At 37.5% G+C, this 15,172-nt stretch overlaps 1 protein-coding gene across 3 annotated transcripts; it reads right to left on the bottom strand.

The window, feature by feature from the left end:
- Positions 1 to 5,161: 5,161 nt before the first annotated feature.
- LYAR (Ly1 antibody reactive) lies at positions 5,162 to 15,172 on the bottom strand. 3 transcript variants are annotated; one of them, XM_075499752.1, is made up of 9 exons: positions 15,036 to 15,172; positions 14,365 to 14,553; positions 13,300 to 13,414; positions 11,177 to 11,284; positions 9,371 to 9,454; positions 7,101 to 7,437; positions 6,722 to 6,826; positions 5,709 to 5,794; positions 5,162 to 5,332 (listed from the first exon to the last, which is right to left on the bottom strand). In XM_075499752.1, exons 2-9 carry the CDS (start codon positions 14,484 to 14,486, stop codon positions 5,198 to 5,200), a joined length of 1,092 nt encoding a protein of 363 aa, XP_075355867.1. In that variant the 5' UTR covers positions 14,487 to 14,553; positions 15,036 to 15,172; the 3' UTR covers positions 5,162 to 5,197. The 3 variants fall into 3 exon arrangements, with proteins under 3 accessions (XP_075355867.1, XP_075355868.1, XP_075355869.1); XM_075499753.1 differs by having other exon boundaries at positions 15,022 to 15,118; XM_075499754.1 differs by lacking the exon at positions 15,036 to 15,172 and adding an exon at positions 14,760 to 14,837.

Genomic DNA, 15,172 nt, shown 5'->3' with positions numbered 1-15,172 from the left:
CCGCATGATTCTGCCACACTGCAGAATCAACGTTAAGCAATGCCCCTTGGTCCTGAAAGAACAGAAAAAATTAATAGTGGGAAAGGCAACAATGCTCTAAAAATACCTTCTCTAAAGAACTTGCAGAGGTGCTGCTGGCCTTCAGGGTTTTTTTTTGTTTGTTTGATGTTCAAACACTTAATACTTAAGTCTTATTTTACTGACCTGCGTAATACTAGTATTACCTGAACTGCCCAGCAAGTTCATGTACCAAAATATAGGGTTTGTTAGAACTGGAAAGGTATCAGAATAAAAAGTGGAAATGTTGTAAGCTAGCAATTTTGATTTTGAGGGTCTGCAACAGCTCAGTGGTCTCTGGTTTGCTGTTGGGTTTGTGGTTTTTTTTAATTATATGACTGCAACGTGTGCTAGATTTTGCTGAATCTCCCCATGTATATAACTGAAGTCATTACTCGGATGTGGCTTTGATGGCTTCATGACCAAATGCTACAAGAAATGAACTCAATGGTTCAGTATATAGCAACGCAAACCCAATACACTGGCATGCTGTTAAAAGAAAGTCCAATACCACAGCTGTTCTGTCAGAAAAAATGTTAAAATAAAGGGCTACTTAGTACTGTCATGACATTCTTTTAAATATTCTGTACTTGACATATATTTTTGAACAGGAGGTCAGCAGTGTGCTTGATAAATGCACCCACAACTTTCCTGTCCGTGCATAACCCTAATCAATTGACTTGGGTTATGTCATAGAGAACATAGATCAAAGATGACAAAGTTTCTGGTTCATCATGTGCCTGTTGCCAAATGTATTTAAAACATCAGTTGTGGATCATGTCAGATAAATTTCTGTGGGCATCAAACTTGGCATCAATGGCAATGGCTTGCAGTGGTCGATTTAGATGGTCAAGGATAGAGCAAAAGGGAGGGATAGCAGTCATGCAATCAGCATATGCACAACACCCAGAACCATTGCAATTACTGTGAGCTACATCTTCCTTCTTCAAATACACGCATGCACGGATGGATGTCAGTCCTGTCATTTGTTCTTGAAGGTGACAGACCCCAAAGTCACTCAAATGAGGACTTAAGAGCTGTTCAATCAAATTAATCATCTGACCTAGAAGCTGGGATCAGATAATAATGCTTAATGAACATATTAATTAAACTGCAACCAGGTGCTCGGCAAGTTTCCACATTACCACTGTGGGTTGTGCCTTGCTGTTCCCTTATACTGTCTGGAATAATAATTTTTAACATTACACGCTCTCTGAATGCAAGCAGGTAACTGATACTGTTGCCCTCTTCCATTTGGTAAATCTTAAGGTTGTACATCCTCCCCCCACTTAAAAGAGCATCCAAGGTACATAACTTCATCGCAACAGATCCATGGGATTAAAAAAAAATACTGGTAATATGCTGATTAATCACCAAACAGAAATTAGATAGGTCTTACTGTTTTTCTGTCTTCATGAATGTCGTGGTTTAGCCCCAGTCGGCAGCTAAGCACCACACAGCCGCTCGCTCACTTCCCCCCCCAGTGGGATGGGGGAGAGAATCGGAAGAGCAAAAGTAAGAAAACTTGTAGGTTGAGATAAGAACAGTTTAATAATTGGAACAAAATAATAGTAATAATAATAATGAATTATAATGAGAAGGAAAAAAACGAGAGAGAGAGAGAGGAACAAAACCCAAGGGAGGGAAAAAAGGGGAAAAAAATATATATATAAAAAATTATACAACCGCTCACCACCCGCCGACCGACGCCCAGCCAGTCCCCGAGCAGTGATCACTACCCCCTGGCCAGCTCCCCCCAGTTTATATACTGGGCATGACATCATATGGTATGGAATAGCCCTTTGGTCAGTTTGGATCAACTATCCTGGCTGTGCCCCCCTCCCATTTCTTGGGCACCTGGCAGAGCATGGGGAGCTGAAGGGGGGGGGGGGGGGGGAAGTCCTTGACCAATGTAAACACTGCTTAGCAACAGCCAAAACATCAGCATGTTATCAATATTATTCTTATACTAAAATCCAAAGCACAGCACTATACCAGCTACTAGGAAGAAAATTAACTCTATCCCAGCCGAAACCAGGACAATGAAATATTCTGAACGGTCTGCAATGGATTATGCCTCCCTCTGAAACGATTACCACTAAACTGGTAGTTTTAAAGAACAGGGTAACTTCAATCTGATCGAGACATCATTAGTTGCAAGGAGTAAATTAAAGCTTGAATCTGTTGTACATGGAAAAGCCAATTTCAGTCCTCTGAGGAATCTATTAATTGTCTAATAAAAAACCACAGAGGTCGTTTGTTTTTTTGTTTTTTTTTTTCACTGGAGAGCTCCATGTCAATAATGGACTATGCAGGGACTTCAACAGCACTTGAAGTCATCGGTAATTAGAGGCATAGACTCATCTACCATACTACAGTACTTCCAGGAACATTCAGAAAGAAAAATACACCTACAAAGCATATTGCTCCCCCTGCCCCTTCTTTCTGCCAATGGTCTAGGAAAAGGTAATACTACTATAATGATGTATAATGAGGTAATACAACTGTAATTATAAGAGGACGTAGTTGCAATAGACTCCCAGCAGTGACCATCAATGAAGAGGCATTAATTTGATCCATGTCTGCCAACTTGTTAGGAAGAAACTGAATGGCAGCTGGTGCTGCTTTGCCCTTTACAGAGAGAGGGGAAGAATAAGATGCGGAAGTCATGTTTACTACCCCACGCAGGCACTACTAGCGCAACCATGGCAATGCATGGGGGAAGTCGGGTGTTTGAACCATTAAGAATCACAACAGTTACTGCAGGAAAAAATGCCCAGGTCAAATCCTACTGAGAGAGCTCATCTGCGTACTGTTGATTTGATACAGTATTTCTTATTTTCAGCTTTAAACTGATGCATGGTGTTTCTGAACACTTAGTCTGCTGCTTCGCTTCATTCACTGATCACTGAAGTAAACCCTGAGCATCAGACACCAGCACTCTGCAATGGCAGGAACCAAGTAAGTATCTGTTAGACTGAATAAGAACTGTTGTACAACTTCAGAGGTTCTTTTAGACTCTTAACTTGTTTCCATCGGAAATAGATCAGCTTTTTTGTCTGTGGATTAGAAAATGCTGATGCTTTTCATGAGCAGAAACTGTCATTCTCCCAAGCTGTAAAAGATAACTTGCAACACTCCAAAGTAAGAATTTGCTGTGAATATGTATTTTTAAATGCATAGCATAAACAATCCAAACTGCCCTTACCAGTTTGAAAAAGAATGCAGCTGATGAGTTCATGAGCATGTCAAGAAAATAGGCCTTTATTGAAAAAAATGTGTGGGTAATGCAAGTTGCCAACGGTGATATGGCCAGTAGTGCTACTCCCCAACTCGCTGGGCAGAGAGCGCTTCTGCTACCTTGTTCAGAAACTGACCTGAGCTGCAAGATACACTCCCACAAGGCAGCTGGAACCAGCTGCCTGATGAGAGCGGAGGCAGAAAGCAGGAAGACAATCCTGGCTTGGGGACTTGGGACTGGCATTTTGAAGTGTAAGGCAGAAAGAGAGGTTAGATCCTAGTCTGAGGGTAGGGAGAAGAGGATGGAGGCATGGCACAGAATTAGCCGCCACAACTGTAGCAGCTGCTGACTGCACCCATAACTGCTGCTGTCATCACAACAACTTAGGATATCATCAGCAGAAGTTCAGCAAATGTTTCTATACATGTGTCAAACACGTGCTGTGGTCAACAACAATGGAAGATGAAAAGTATAAGAGAATGGCATAATCTGGAATTAATTCTAAACAAAAAAAATTAAAACCTGTAACAATTACTGTAACAAAACTATTCAGGAACTTAATGTAACAATAGTTGTTACAAAATAACAGTAAAATAAATACAGTCAGTGAAAAGATTAACAGCACTGTATTAATTTGAGTTTCGCTGACAAGGACTTACGCTTTTATATGTCCTTTCCTAAATCAAAAACAAAAAAAAAAGAAATCTAAGCTTTTGAAATGTGTTCAAATAACTTCTCGGAGTTTCTCCATGTCTGTAAATAAATTTTATTCTATTTATCTCCAAAGCAATTTTCATGAATTAACAACAAACACCTATTGAAGAGATCTTAAATTTATTAGGTATTTTTATTGCAACTTTTATAATAAATGAGACAAATATGTACTCAGAAAAACTGGACCCAGTGTATCAGTTACTTTTTTCATCTTTATACTTTTAATATATTCAGTATTTCTATAAATTCAGATATTTTCATTATGAAGTTTTATAAAAGTGTATCTGCTTGAAATCATTATGAAATTTTCCAAAACACCATACCATCTACTGCAAGAAATTTTCACTGGCTTTCTACCACTGTTTTTAACAGATTACTTCATGGTAGGAAACTCCCTATCTGGAATTATTTTGCATTTGATTAAAACCCTATAAACTTATCAAATAACTTTCCCCAGGCAACTCTGTCTCTTTACATACGCGTAAGATTTCTGGCATGCCTAAATTGTTTCGGTGACTGCAATATAACAGCCTCTTCAAATTTTGTATAATTTGTGGACTTATTATACAATCATAAAGTGGCAAGATTTATTATCTTTAAGGTGGTGTTTTGAAGTAATTTATTTCCTCTGTCAGTTCTTAGCCCATGTGACCACTTACACCAAAGTCAGTTGCATTACTAATTAAAACATTCAGTAGCTATGCATATACAGGGAACTCAGATTTTCACTGAATGTGCAATATTACATACGCAAACTTGACAGACACTTTAATTATGCATTTTACAACACAAAATTAACAGGTTATTAAAGCCTGCATATACTAGCTACAGTGCATAAAGGGGATATCAGTCATACCATTTTGAATTTTAGCGCATATCCATTACTGGAAGAATTTTAATACAGTAGGCAGCAATCATTTTCAATACCTCTTAAAACTTGTACCAAAAAATATACATTTTCCATAAAATCAAAAAATAAAATATCAAAAAATGTTCTGTGATAAATCTAGAAAAAGAGGAGGAATCCAGTCTTAAAAAGTTAAATTCTGCTCTCACATACACAATTTAAATTGAGACCAATGCATGATACTTGTACAGCTGACAGAAGAATTGAGAAAAAGAAAGAATTGAGAAAACCCAGTCTGCAAGATTAAAATGCAAAGGTTATGAAAAGTATACAAACTCTTACTTCAGGAGTTTAACTCTGTCCTTTAAAACTTTGAATTTGGGATTGTTATTCACTTTCTTATTAAATATGACTAGAATATCCTCTTCTGATTTGTGATGTTCACCAGCTACTGCGTAATACTGAGCTATTACCTGCACAAAGACAGAGCAACAGTTTTGAGTTAGTGACGATGATTCCACTTTAAGCAATAATACATTCATGTTACTGTATTAAAAGTAGCATGGTATCTATTATGCTATTATTCCTTTGCAGAATTAGCACTGAATTTCTTCTGTAGTCCAGTAAGTAATAAAGAACATGTCCTTCAGTTGACGTTCTGTCAATTGATACTCTGTTAAATATCAATTATTTTGATAATTGACCAAAAAAGCAAGCAAAAAAGTCAAAGCAAAATTTGCTTTGTCACACTTTTTTGCTTATGTGGGACAGGATTTTGTGAACATAAGCATTACAGAAAGAAATTTACAAGACCAAAGGATATTTAAAAAAAAAAATGTTGTACATTACCTTTTTTCTTAGTTTTTTAATTGAAATTTCATTGTCTGGAGCCTGTTTCAAAACAGCTTTGATGGTTCCCTTCCAGTTGAATTTACCTAGAAAATAATTAGGTGTACATCATCATTAGTAAAATTAGGTATTTCCAGGTTGTCTTCTCTAGTAGGCACCAGCCTTCAATCTCCTAATTTTGGAACCCATTCAGCTGCCACAACAGTTCATTGTTATCTTACTGACCCTACAACAGCAGGGTGTCTTAAGCATAAAATCAGGTAGGCTGTTTCTGAAGATTATAATAGGATAAACATGAAGAACCAACATACTACTCAAACGACTAGGGTCAGGATTGCTTTTACTTAACTTCTGTGCTTCAGCTATTAAGCAGCAATGCTTACATAATACAGGAATAGTTGGGAAGATCCTGTCTCCTCACCCTTAGAGCACAGGTAGTGAATTTCACACAGTACCCAATTCAGAGGCCATTAAGTGCTAGTTTCCAAATAAACAATCTGTACGTTCAAGTACAGACGTTCCCTGACAGTAATAGTGTGTTGGATGATAGGCATAAGTAGGTTTATCTAAGCATAAACTAAGGTCAAACACAGCTGAAGTCCAATTTATGATTCACTGAGCAAAAATGGGGATATAAGAGATACAAAGAGATGTAAGAGAGCTGTTACCCTTTTTCCTCTATGTTGGCTAATGTGCACGGCAGCAGGGAAGAGACCTGCTGCGGCGAAACAAACATGCCAAATTCCTCACTGCCCAGTGAAAGCAAGCATAGCCAAAGGTTGTCAGCGCAGCAGAAGCAACAAATGAGAGACGTAATTCAGCATCAGGTGTTGAGTGTAGCACAGGCTACTTACTCTGGAATAGATATGTCTACTGAACATACATATGTATATGTATGTGTATACTGAGGCACAATTTATTTCATGGCTTGCTGCAGAAGCACTGTATTTATATTCTGCACTAGATTTTTGCAGCATAGTTTTTAACTATCAAAACTCCCCCTTTAAGAATACCTTTCTCTGTTCCCCCATTTTCTTCCTTGCCATTGGTGTTTTCTGTTTCCATGTCTTCTGAAATGTTTTCAGTTTTCATTCTCTTTGTTGTGATATGAGGTTCCTCTAGAGATGGAATTGGATAAACATACACAAAAAATTATAAAACTAGAAGAAAAGTTCTGACGTGACTTAAAGTTTCTGTTCTTGTTACACGAGTTTATATTTGCTAAGAAGTTCAGACTTCATAAAAGGACTGTGCAACCGCAGTGTTAAAGAATAATCTAATTTGTATATGTAACTTACTAAAAAAATTCTCCTAAAGTAGATTATTGAGCTTTAAGGCATTGAGAAAAAGCATCTTGAAAACAAACAAGAATATAAGGTGTAGGATGGATACCTTCTACATGTTTATGTTTGCGTTTCTTTACATTTGTTTCCTCCTCTGTTTCACTCTGATGGCCATTTCCATTTATTTCAAATTCATTCTCCAAGCTCTCCTTTCCTTTTTTGGACTTTTTACTCTTTTTTACTTCTGACTGGTTTTCTAATTTCAAGTCTTTTTTCTCCTTCTTTTTGTTCTTTTGTCTCTCTTCTTTTCGTTCTCTTTTATTCTTTTTCCTCTCAATGTTATCATTTGTAATTCCATTTTCTTCTGCCATTGTATTTTGCCCAGTTTCTGCAGACTGCCGCTCTTCCTTCTGTTGTGGCTTGTCTTGTTCTTTTTCACTTGAAATCTTTTGTTGAAAGACAGATTATTACAATTTTTACATGCCTTTTTTGACATTGCAGCTTTTCTCTACTACATCATTAATGAAGAACACTAATATCCTGAATTCAATTAAATTGCTTACAGGTGGTGACACCAGTTACCTGAGGAATAGCACTAAATAGTGTGGCTGATTCTTCTTTTAACTTGACAGCCTAAATGCTAATCATCTTAACATCACAGAAGAAATGTTATCTTACAACATACATAATTTCCATTTGAAATAATTGTCTATGTATTTTTTTAACATATTTGCTAAATGTAATTAAGTTAAGGGAGAGACAACTCTTTGATTTACGCAGCCAAAATACAGCATATTACAGCAAGATACAGAACCTATCCCCAAATATACGGCCCTTAAGTAATAATCCTAGCTTTACCATCCAGTTCCCTGTCTTGGGATGTGTCTGGGACAACAAACTATTATTGCATGATGTCAACAAAGGCAGCGCTGGTTGTTTTAATTGTACTTTTGTCACCTTAACGTATTTGGTTTTCTTTTAATGTTCTTGGGCTTATCATAATTTTCTTGTAGAAGCATTAATATATTAATGAACATTTTTATCTTTAAACTTTCATTTTAATAATTACAAGTGAAATACAATTACTGAAATGTTCATGTGGCTATTTAGAAAGAGAATACGTGTTTGTACAAGCAACTTAGTACCAATATGTTTTTGTGAAGAGTAATTTCGATTACTCATTTACTAAATTTGAATTCCACTTAAGAACTTCCTTGAGTACAGACACTTCAAGGTATGTATTACAAAGAATATCTTAAGATGTATTTAAGAACTCTTAAAGGTGTGTTGAAATGATCTGAGCAAGGAAGTTGTGTTACATATTTTACTTTAATGCTATATTTCTATGGAAAATGTAAATTGTTTACTTGTGTTTAAATAAAATAATTGTTCAGATTCAACATTGATTTTTTTAAAAAAAACCAGTTTAAATCAAGAGTGAACTGCTTTTGGCTTTAGTGAAGTTGTATCAACTCAGAATTAATGTTCCAGCAAGCCAATATACTTGAAATTCAGTGCCCAGAGTTTATGTTATGGTCGTATCCTTTAAAAAAATGTACTTGCTTCCTTCCTGGCTCTTATATGTGGATTCTTCAGAAAAACTACAAATAGATCTAACTGGAATCATCAAATCAGGAAAATGAAGCATGATCAACAAGGGATTAATGTTAAAGCTATGCCTGGGCTCTTCCTCAAAAGAAGCTGGGGGGAGGGGGAGAGCAATCTTCACATCAACAGAGAAGTAAGCTTCTGTAACAGCTTTCTAGTAAACAGATGTAAACAAACAATCAAAACAACACCTTACCAAAACATGCTAAGCTAGTACTGAAATAGCAAAGAATTAGGCACTGAGAAAGAAGGTCAGTGTGAGTCCACAACTTGGACACAGAAGTGGGAGGAATCTGCACCACAAACTGGAGGATCTCATCTCTCTCCACTAATAAAATAGGTAAACTAGGTGCTGTTAATTTCCCACTCCAAAACACATTAATTTGAGGCCAATAAAGTTCTGAAAAGACGTTGGTTTATTCCGTCTTAGTGTGTTGTAAAAGACTGGAACCAAAGATAAAGGTAGTGTTTTTCCCTTTCCTTATGTACTAATAGCATAAAGTTAAATTAGCCTTCTGATTATCGTGTCACAATCGTGTCACTGCGTCCAAGTTTTCAATCACAACCTGCCCAGCATGCACAACTACTCAGCAACAGTATATTCCACGAATTAACAATTTAGTCTAGTAATGTTACATTATAACATAATCCATTTTAACAATGGGAGACAATATTTCTGCTAACATCTACAAAGGGAGTCTGAAAGGTTTTCCTCCCAGCATTTTTGACTCCATTTCTGTTGTACGATGTTGTACCTCTAACTTAACTTACGTTTCTGGTTGCTTCAGAGAAAATATCCCACACCTGGTCTTGCAAAGTGCTGTCAGTAATTCTCAAACTGTTCTTCATCCAATTCTGTGCAGGAAAAAAACAATAACTGAAAAGGTGCATCTCTGATTTTCTTCTTGATCACCATATATTTGGTTCTGGTTTTTATTTTTCATTTAAGAATCTAATCACTTCTTCTGATTAATATCTGGTTAGACATTTACTCTCTATGACTCTCTTAAACCTCCATGCTAAATTGTTTCACTTAATGCCTGCGTACTGTTACAAAGCTATACCATGCCTCTCCATTGACTCACCAACAATAATCCAGAAGAGGCAAACATATAGCAAAAATAATCCTCAAGCTTTTGAATACAGCTGGTTATGTCAATGTCCTACCAAACCTTCTCACTGTTCCCATGAGTTAAAACAGTAAGGATCTGATCTTACTTATTTATTTGTGTACTGGACAGATGGTCATGCTCCTAAATGGATACCTTACTTTATTACAGAAAAGGAAGATTTAAGCAAATATCTCAATGCAAACATTTGAAAGTTGTTGGGGCTGTTGCAGGAGTTCCTGCTGAAAATGAAAACAAAGCAGTAAATTTCTGCTTATAATATGCTCACACTATCAGCAACAGATCAGCTTTCAGGAACATGGAATTTTAGGTAAAACCTAATGTAAAGATTTTTGCATTGCAATGAAAATCCCAGGAAAGCTGCACTAGTAAATCGGAACAATGAACTGCAAAACCTTTTGATCTTCCACTGCAACATATCTGACCAAAAAGAAAGAGGCTTCTTAACAATATCACTTTCCCTGCTTAGAACATTAATTTTGTGGAAAGGTATTCTAACCTTCAGCTCACTAGCAGCAATTTCACCGCAGCTCTATTAAGTTCTATTTGAGTGCTTTGGAAGTAATCATGATCTTCTCTCAGCCTCTCAATCTGAGGCACAGAACAGAAAAAAAAGAAAAAAAAGAAAAAAAAGAAAAAAAAGAAAAAAAAGAAAAAAAAGAAAAAAAAGAAAAAAAAGAAAAAAAAGAAAAAAAAGAAAAAAAAGAAAAAAAAGAAAAAAAAGAAAAAAAAGAAAAAAAGAAAAAAAGAAAAAAAAGAAAAAAAAGAAAAGAAAAAAAAGAAAAAAAGAAAAAAAAGAAAAAAAAAAAAAGAAAAAAAAAAAAAGAAAAAAAGAAAAAAAAGAAAAAAAGAAAAAAAAGAAAAAAAGAAAAAAAAGAAAAAAAAGAAAAAAAGAAAAAAAAGAAAAAATTTAAAAAAAGGAAAAAAAAGGCCAGCTTGTCAGTAATTCTTTACTGATACCACATAAAACATTTGGAATTTGCTTTGGCTGTGATGCAAAGTTTAGTAAAGCATCCAGTGTGGGAGATTCTGTCAGAATACTGAGCAACAGGAAAACTCTCAAAACAGTATCTTGCCTTTACCAGGAAAAAACAAAGCCACAGAAATAAGAATCCTTTAAAAGTATGTCTAAGAATGTTGACATTACATAGAAATTGCAAACAGAAAAAAAGAAAGGTATTAAAAAAAGAACAAGCCTACGCATGGTGATTAATTGAACGGTGAGTCTGGCTTAATACCTAATTAAAATGGCACACAGAGTCCTTTTAAGCAAGACGTATTTTACAAACATTGCCTATTTGAAACTCAGCTATTACACCATCTATTTACCAATGCCCAAATAAGCAATTTGTCCCACCTTTGTTAAAAGAGAGTCACACTCTCTAAGAAAGTAAGTCTATTTTTAAGCTCACTGCATGGATTACTACACATCTCTATTAAAACATACCTGAAACTTTACTTTTTTTCTTGGAATATTATCAAAGACACGCATTTGCTCCAGAATGTTCCGCACTTTAGGGCTTATGTTTGGCTTCTTCATTACTTCATGAATTTTCTGAATGAAGAAAACCAGAATTAAATCAGCAAAGAAGCATAATGATCAAACGATACATGCAAGGTATGCAAGTCAGAAACACACTGGGCAGAAATCACCCAGTACCCGCAGACCGTATAGCCTGCTCGAAAGAACTGTTCAATAGGAAAAACACTGACCTTTAGTATCATAGAGCATAAGATACGTCAAAGTTATCTATATAAATATTTATACCTATATAGTAAGCAGAGGCAAGTAGGACTGCTCACCAATGCTTTCCAATGTACAAGTTACAACCTGTAATAAAAACTTTTAAAGGCAAAGTAACTGTATCACATAGAGGATTCTTGCAGCGTGAAAAAGACCTGCATTAAGAAACACAATTGTCAACTGATTGGGTTTTGCAAACTTCTGGAGTTAATTGTGAAAAATCAGGCAAACTTTGAGCCCACAGTTTGACATGCATTTCTTTTAGCAGCAGTGCCAACTTCAACAACCATTAATCCCCGTAAGAGAGCTCAGGCATATTCCTATGCTATGAGTGCCAGCACAAGAAAACAGAGGAGGTTAGGCCAGGGCCTTGTAGCAGTTACTTGAACAGCACTGCTGCTTGTGGGGGAAAAAAGGCTCTGAGCTTCCCATTATCTAAAGATGTAGCCACTGGACACTGGAGAACCTTCCTGTACTTCTGAAAATCTGTTTACCGAAAGGTTTTGTGGATGTGTTAAAGACTACCAGAAAAGGACACACTGTAATAATCTCTCACCTTTCTGTGTAGAAAGTACCTACTGTTGAGGAAGGCTAACAATTTTCATAAGCAATAGCATTCACATCATACTGCCTTTGAACAACGTACTCAAACAATGTTTAATGTCAACAATGGCACTAATCTGTTGACTTCAATGGTATTATTCATATGCCTTGAGTATGCATGTAGCTTAGTACTTTGTTAGATTGTGTTCTATACGAGATAGAAATCAACAAATCCGTGAATAAAGGTGATCTAACTAATTATATCTAATGGGGTTTTAAAAACGTGTCTGAGAGTTCCTCCCTAAAACCTTTAAAGGAAACTAACAGCCATAAGCGGGTAGGTTCTTGCGTAGGATAAATAACTATCTGAAGAGTAGGACAGAAAGGGTAGGAGACATTTCCTGTGATCTATGCTGCACCCTCTGCTGTTCAAGATATTTACAAAATATCTGAAAAGTCGGCAGGAAAATTTTCCTGATGATGAACCTATTCAGGATGAGGATTGTGAAGAATTCCAGAAAGATCTTAAAAGAATGAGTGACTAGGTAATAAAAAGGTGAATTCAATTCAACACAAATTCATGTAAAGCAGCATGCATAGGAAAAGCAATCATAACTTCACATCTAAAATGGCAGGCTTTAAGTTGATCACTGGAGCTTAGACACAAGATCTTGGGGTTAAAATAGCCAATTCCATGAAAAGGCCAGCACAATGATCAGCAGCAGTCAAAAAAAAAGTAGATGAACTGACAAAAATCAGTAAGAAAGGAATAAAGGAGGACACAGAAAACATCATTATGACACAGAGTAAATCTATGGTTCATCCATATCTTGAATAGTGTATGTAGTTCTCATAACCTCATTTCACAAGGATACAGTAGAACTGGGAAGACTTCAGAGGACCAAAGATATAATTCACGTATGAAGAACAACTGAGCAGGATAGGACTTTTCAGCCTGGAACAGAGACAATGAGATGGGGAGGGGTGCTTGAAGGAGGTCTACAAAAGCATATGTGCCATGAAGAGGGTGGACAATGATCAGTGCCTCTTTGTATGCAAGAACTAGGGAACATCAAATCAAACTAGTAGGAGACAGATTCAAAACAAACAAAAGGTGTGTCTCTCACCAGGATAAGCAATAGACCTACCAAGGAAATGCCAAAAGAAAGCTGTGGGTATTGGGAAAAAGAGATCTCGGGCTTGATCCAGTATAGCCTCTCTTGTGTCTTTAATGATTATAAACAATAGTTATTTATCATATCTGCATATAGTACAAACCTTACCTGAATCCACTCCTGTTGTTTAGCATCTCCTTTGTTAGTTTTGGCTTCAAAATCTTTTCCACCATATTTCTGGTCTTCACTTACACACTTCACATGTGTCTTATAATCGTCGCCCCTGAACACAGGTTTTAACTGTAGTTTACTTAAGCGTTTCAGTCCTTCGAACTATGCAAGACTTATGTAATCAACAAACTGAAGTAATAGATGATAGCATCTAACATTTAAACCTTCATACTGTCAACACTTATATGAATAACGTTTGACGTGCTTGAAGTACGTGCTTATAGGACTGCTGACATTTCTGTCAGGCCACAGCCTTCAGTGAAAATTTCTGGTTTGCAAAATCAGATCTGAGTCTTCAGTGTACTGCTGCTTTTATCAATGACTCTAGAACTTATGCACATTTGTACATGTAACATATGAACGGCTATTAACGCATATCTGTGTTTTACTACTCACATTGACACGTTTTAAAATTAGAAAAGCAGGTGAAAAATGCTTGCAAAAACCTAATTCCTAAATACAGATATACTAATGTGGTAGTGTAGTTCTGACCAATGTGTAAGTGCCCCCAAAAAGGAATGAATAACATAGATCTTAATCTTTTGTCAGGGAAGTATTGAGACATATAATCGTTATTTGAGGACAATCTTATTTTCTTATGCAAATTCATGTATTTATATTTCGAAAGCAGATAGTAGCACTGCTTTCTTCTGAGTTCTGAGAAGCAACAACGAAATTCAGAATTTTTCACATTATTGCCAATCTCGCTCTCTCTGCAGTAGCAAAATAAGTAACAGTTGTTGATGATCAGAAGCTAAAAGCACTGTCACTTATAAGTGTAAAAGAAGAAATTGCAACTCTGTGTACTTTGTGGTTTAGTTGTCCTTGCAGTTCAAACTTGGATGATTAAGCTTGAAATTATATAAAAACATGTATAATTTTTAAATACAAATATGAATTATTCAGAAATTGCCAAATTTAATTCTAATACACCATAAGAAAACATTGTATTTGTGACAACCACTGCAGAGTGAGGAAGGCTATTTCCCATTCTTTACCTACCAGAAATCCTTGCCACAATCCATGCAAGAAAGGCACTGACAGTTTCTGCAGATATTCACATGTTTTTCAACTTGCGCTTTCTTCACAGATTCTCCACATGCACTGCATGTGAAAACTACCATGTTGGTGAGTGGTCAGTAGCTTCTGTGAAATGGGTACAATCTTTTTCCTCCCCAAACAAGCACAGCCCTAGAAATACAAGGAGGAGATCTTACATTTACAGCTTGAAAGCAGCACTTGGATGGCCGAAAAGAATCGCAACTGTGCATCCACCAACAGACAATCTAAGCAGTTTGATTTTGCACGTGCAAAAGTTCAGAGGTGAAAACTCATTTCGCCAGACGCCTTGAGCACAAGGGAAACCAGTAACCCTGAAACTGGCAACCCCCCCCTACCCCATGCCGATACGCTTCGCAGGCGGCGGTTCACGGTTCCCCTCCGCTTCCCGGCGCGACCTCCCATCCTTTCTTCCGTCCCGCTCCCTGCAGCAGATCCGTCTCCACCGGCTCCAGGCGAGCGGCACCGCCGAGCGGGGGCCGCCTGAGGGGGGCCTGGCCACACGGGGCGGGAAGGCCGGCCGGCCTGCCCGTCACCCCCGCTCCTCGGCGGCAGCAGGCTGATGCCGTGCCGCCTCACCCCGCTCCCCCCTACCGTTACCTGCCCCACCGCACCTCAAACGCCGCCTCCAACGACCGCCCCGCGCGGCACGTGCAGCCGCCACCGCCCTACCCCCCCTCCGTCCCGCCACGGCGCCGCCGCTCTGCGCCTGCGCGGCGTCCGCCCGCCCCGCCCCGCGCCTCCCGCCCGC

This window comes from Mycteria americana, chromosome 4 (genome assembly GCF_035582795.1).
Source record: "Mycteria americana isolate JAX WOST 10 ecotype Jacksonville Zoo and Gardens chromosome 4, USCA_MyAme_1.0, whole genome shotgun sequence".
Classification (NCBI taxonomy): domain Eukaryota; kingdom Metazoa; phylum Chordata; class Aves; order Ciconiiformes; family Ciconiidae; genus Mycteria; species Mycteria americana.
Note: the sequence above shows the minus strand (reverse complement) of the source record. Positions and strands in the feature narration are given on the sequence as shown.

What these genes read in the sequence shown, in the direction of transcription:
- LYAR (XM_075499752.1), bottom strand. Translation starts at nt 14,486, where the DNA reads ATGGTAGTTTTCACATGCAGTGCATGTGGAGAATCTGTGAAGAAAGCG. An exon ending in GATTGTGGCAAGGATTTCTG is followed by an intron (nt 13,415 to 14,364) that starts GTAGGTAAAGAA and finishes ACCTGTGTTCAG; the next exon opens with GGGCGACGATTATAAGACAC. An exon ending in AAATGGGGGAACAGAGAAAG is followed by an intron (nt 5,795 to 6,721) that starts GTATTCTTAAAG and finishes ATTATTTTCTAG; the next exon opens with GTAAATTCAACTGGAAGGGA.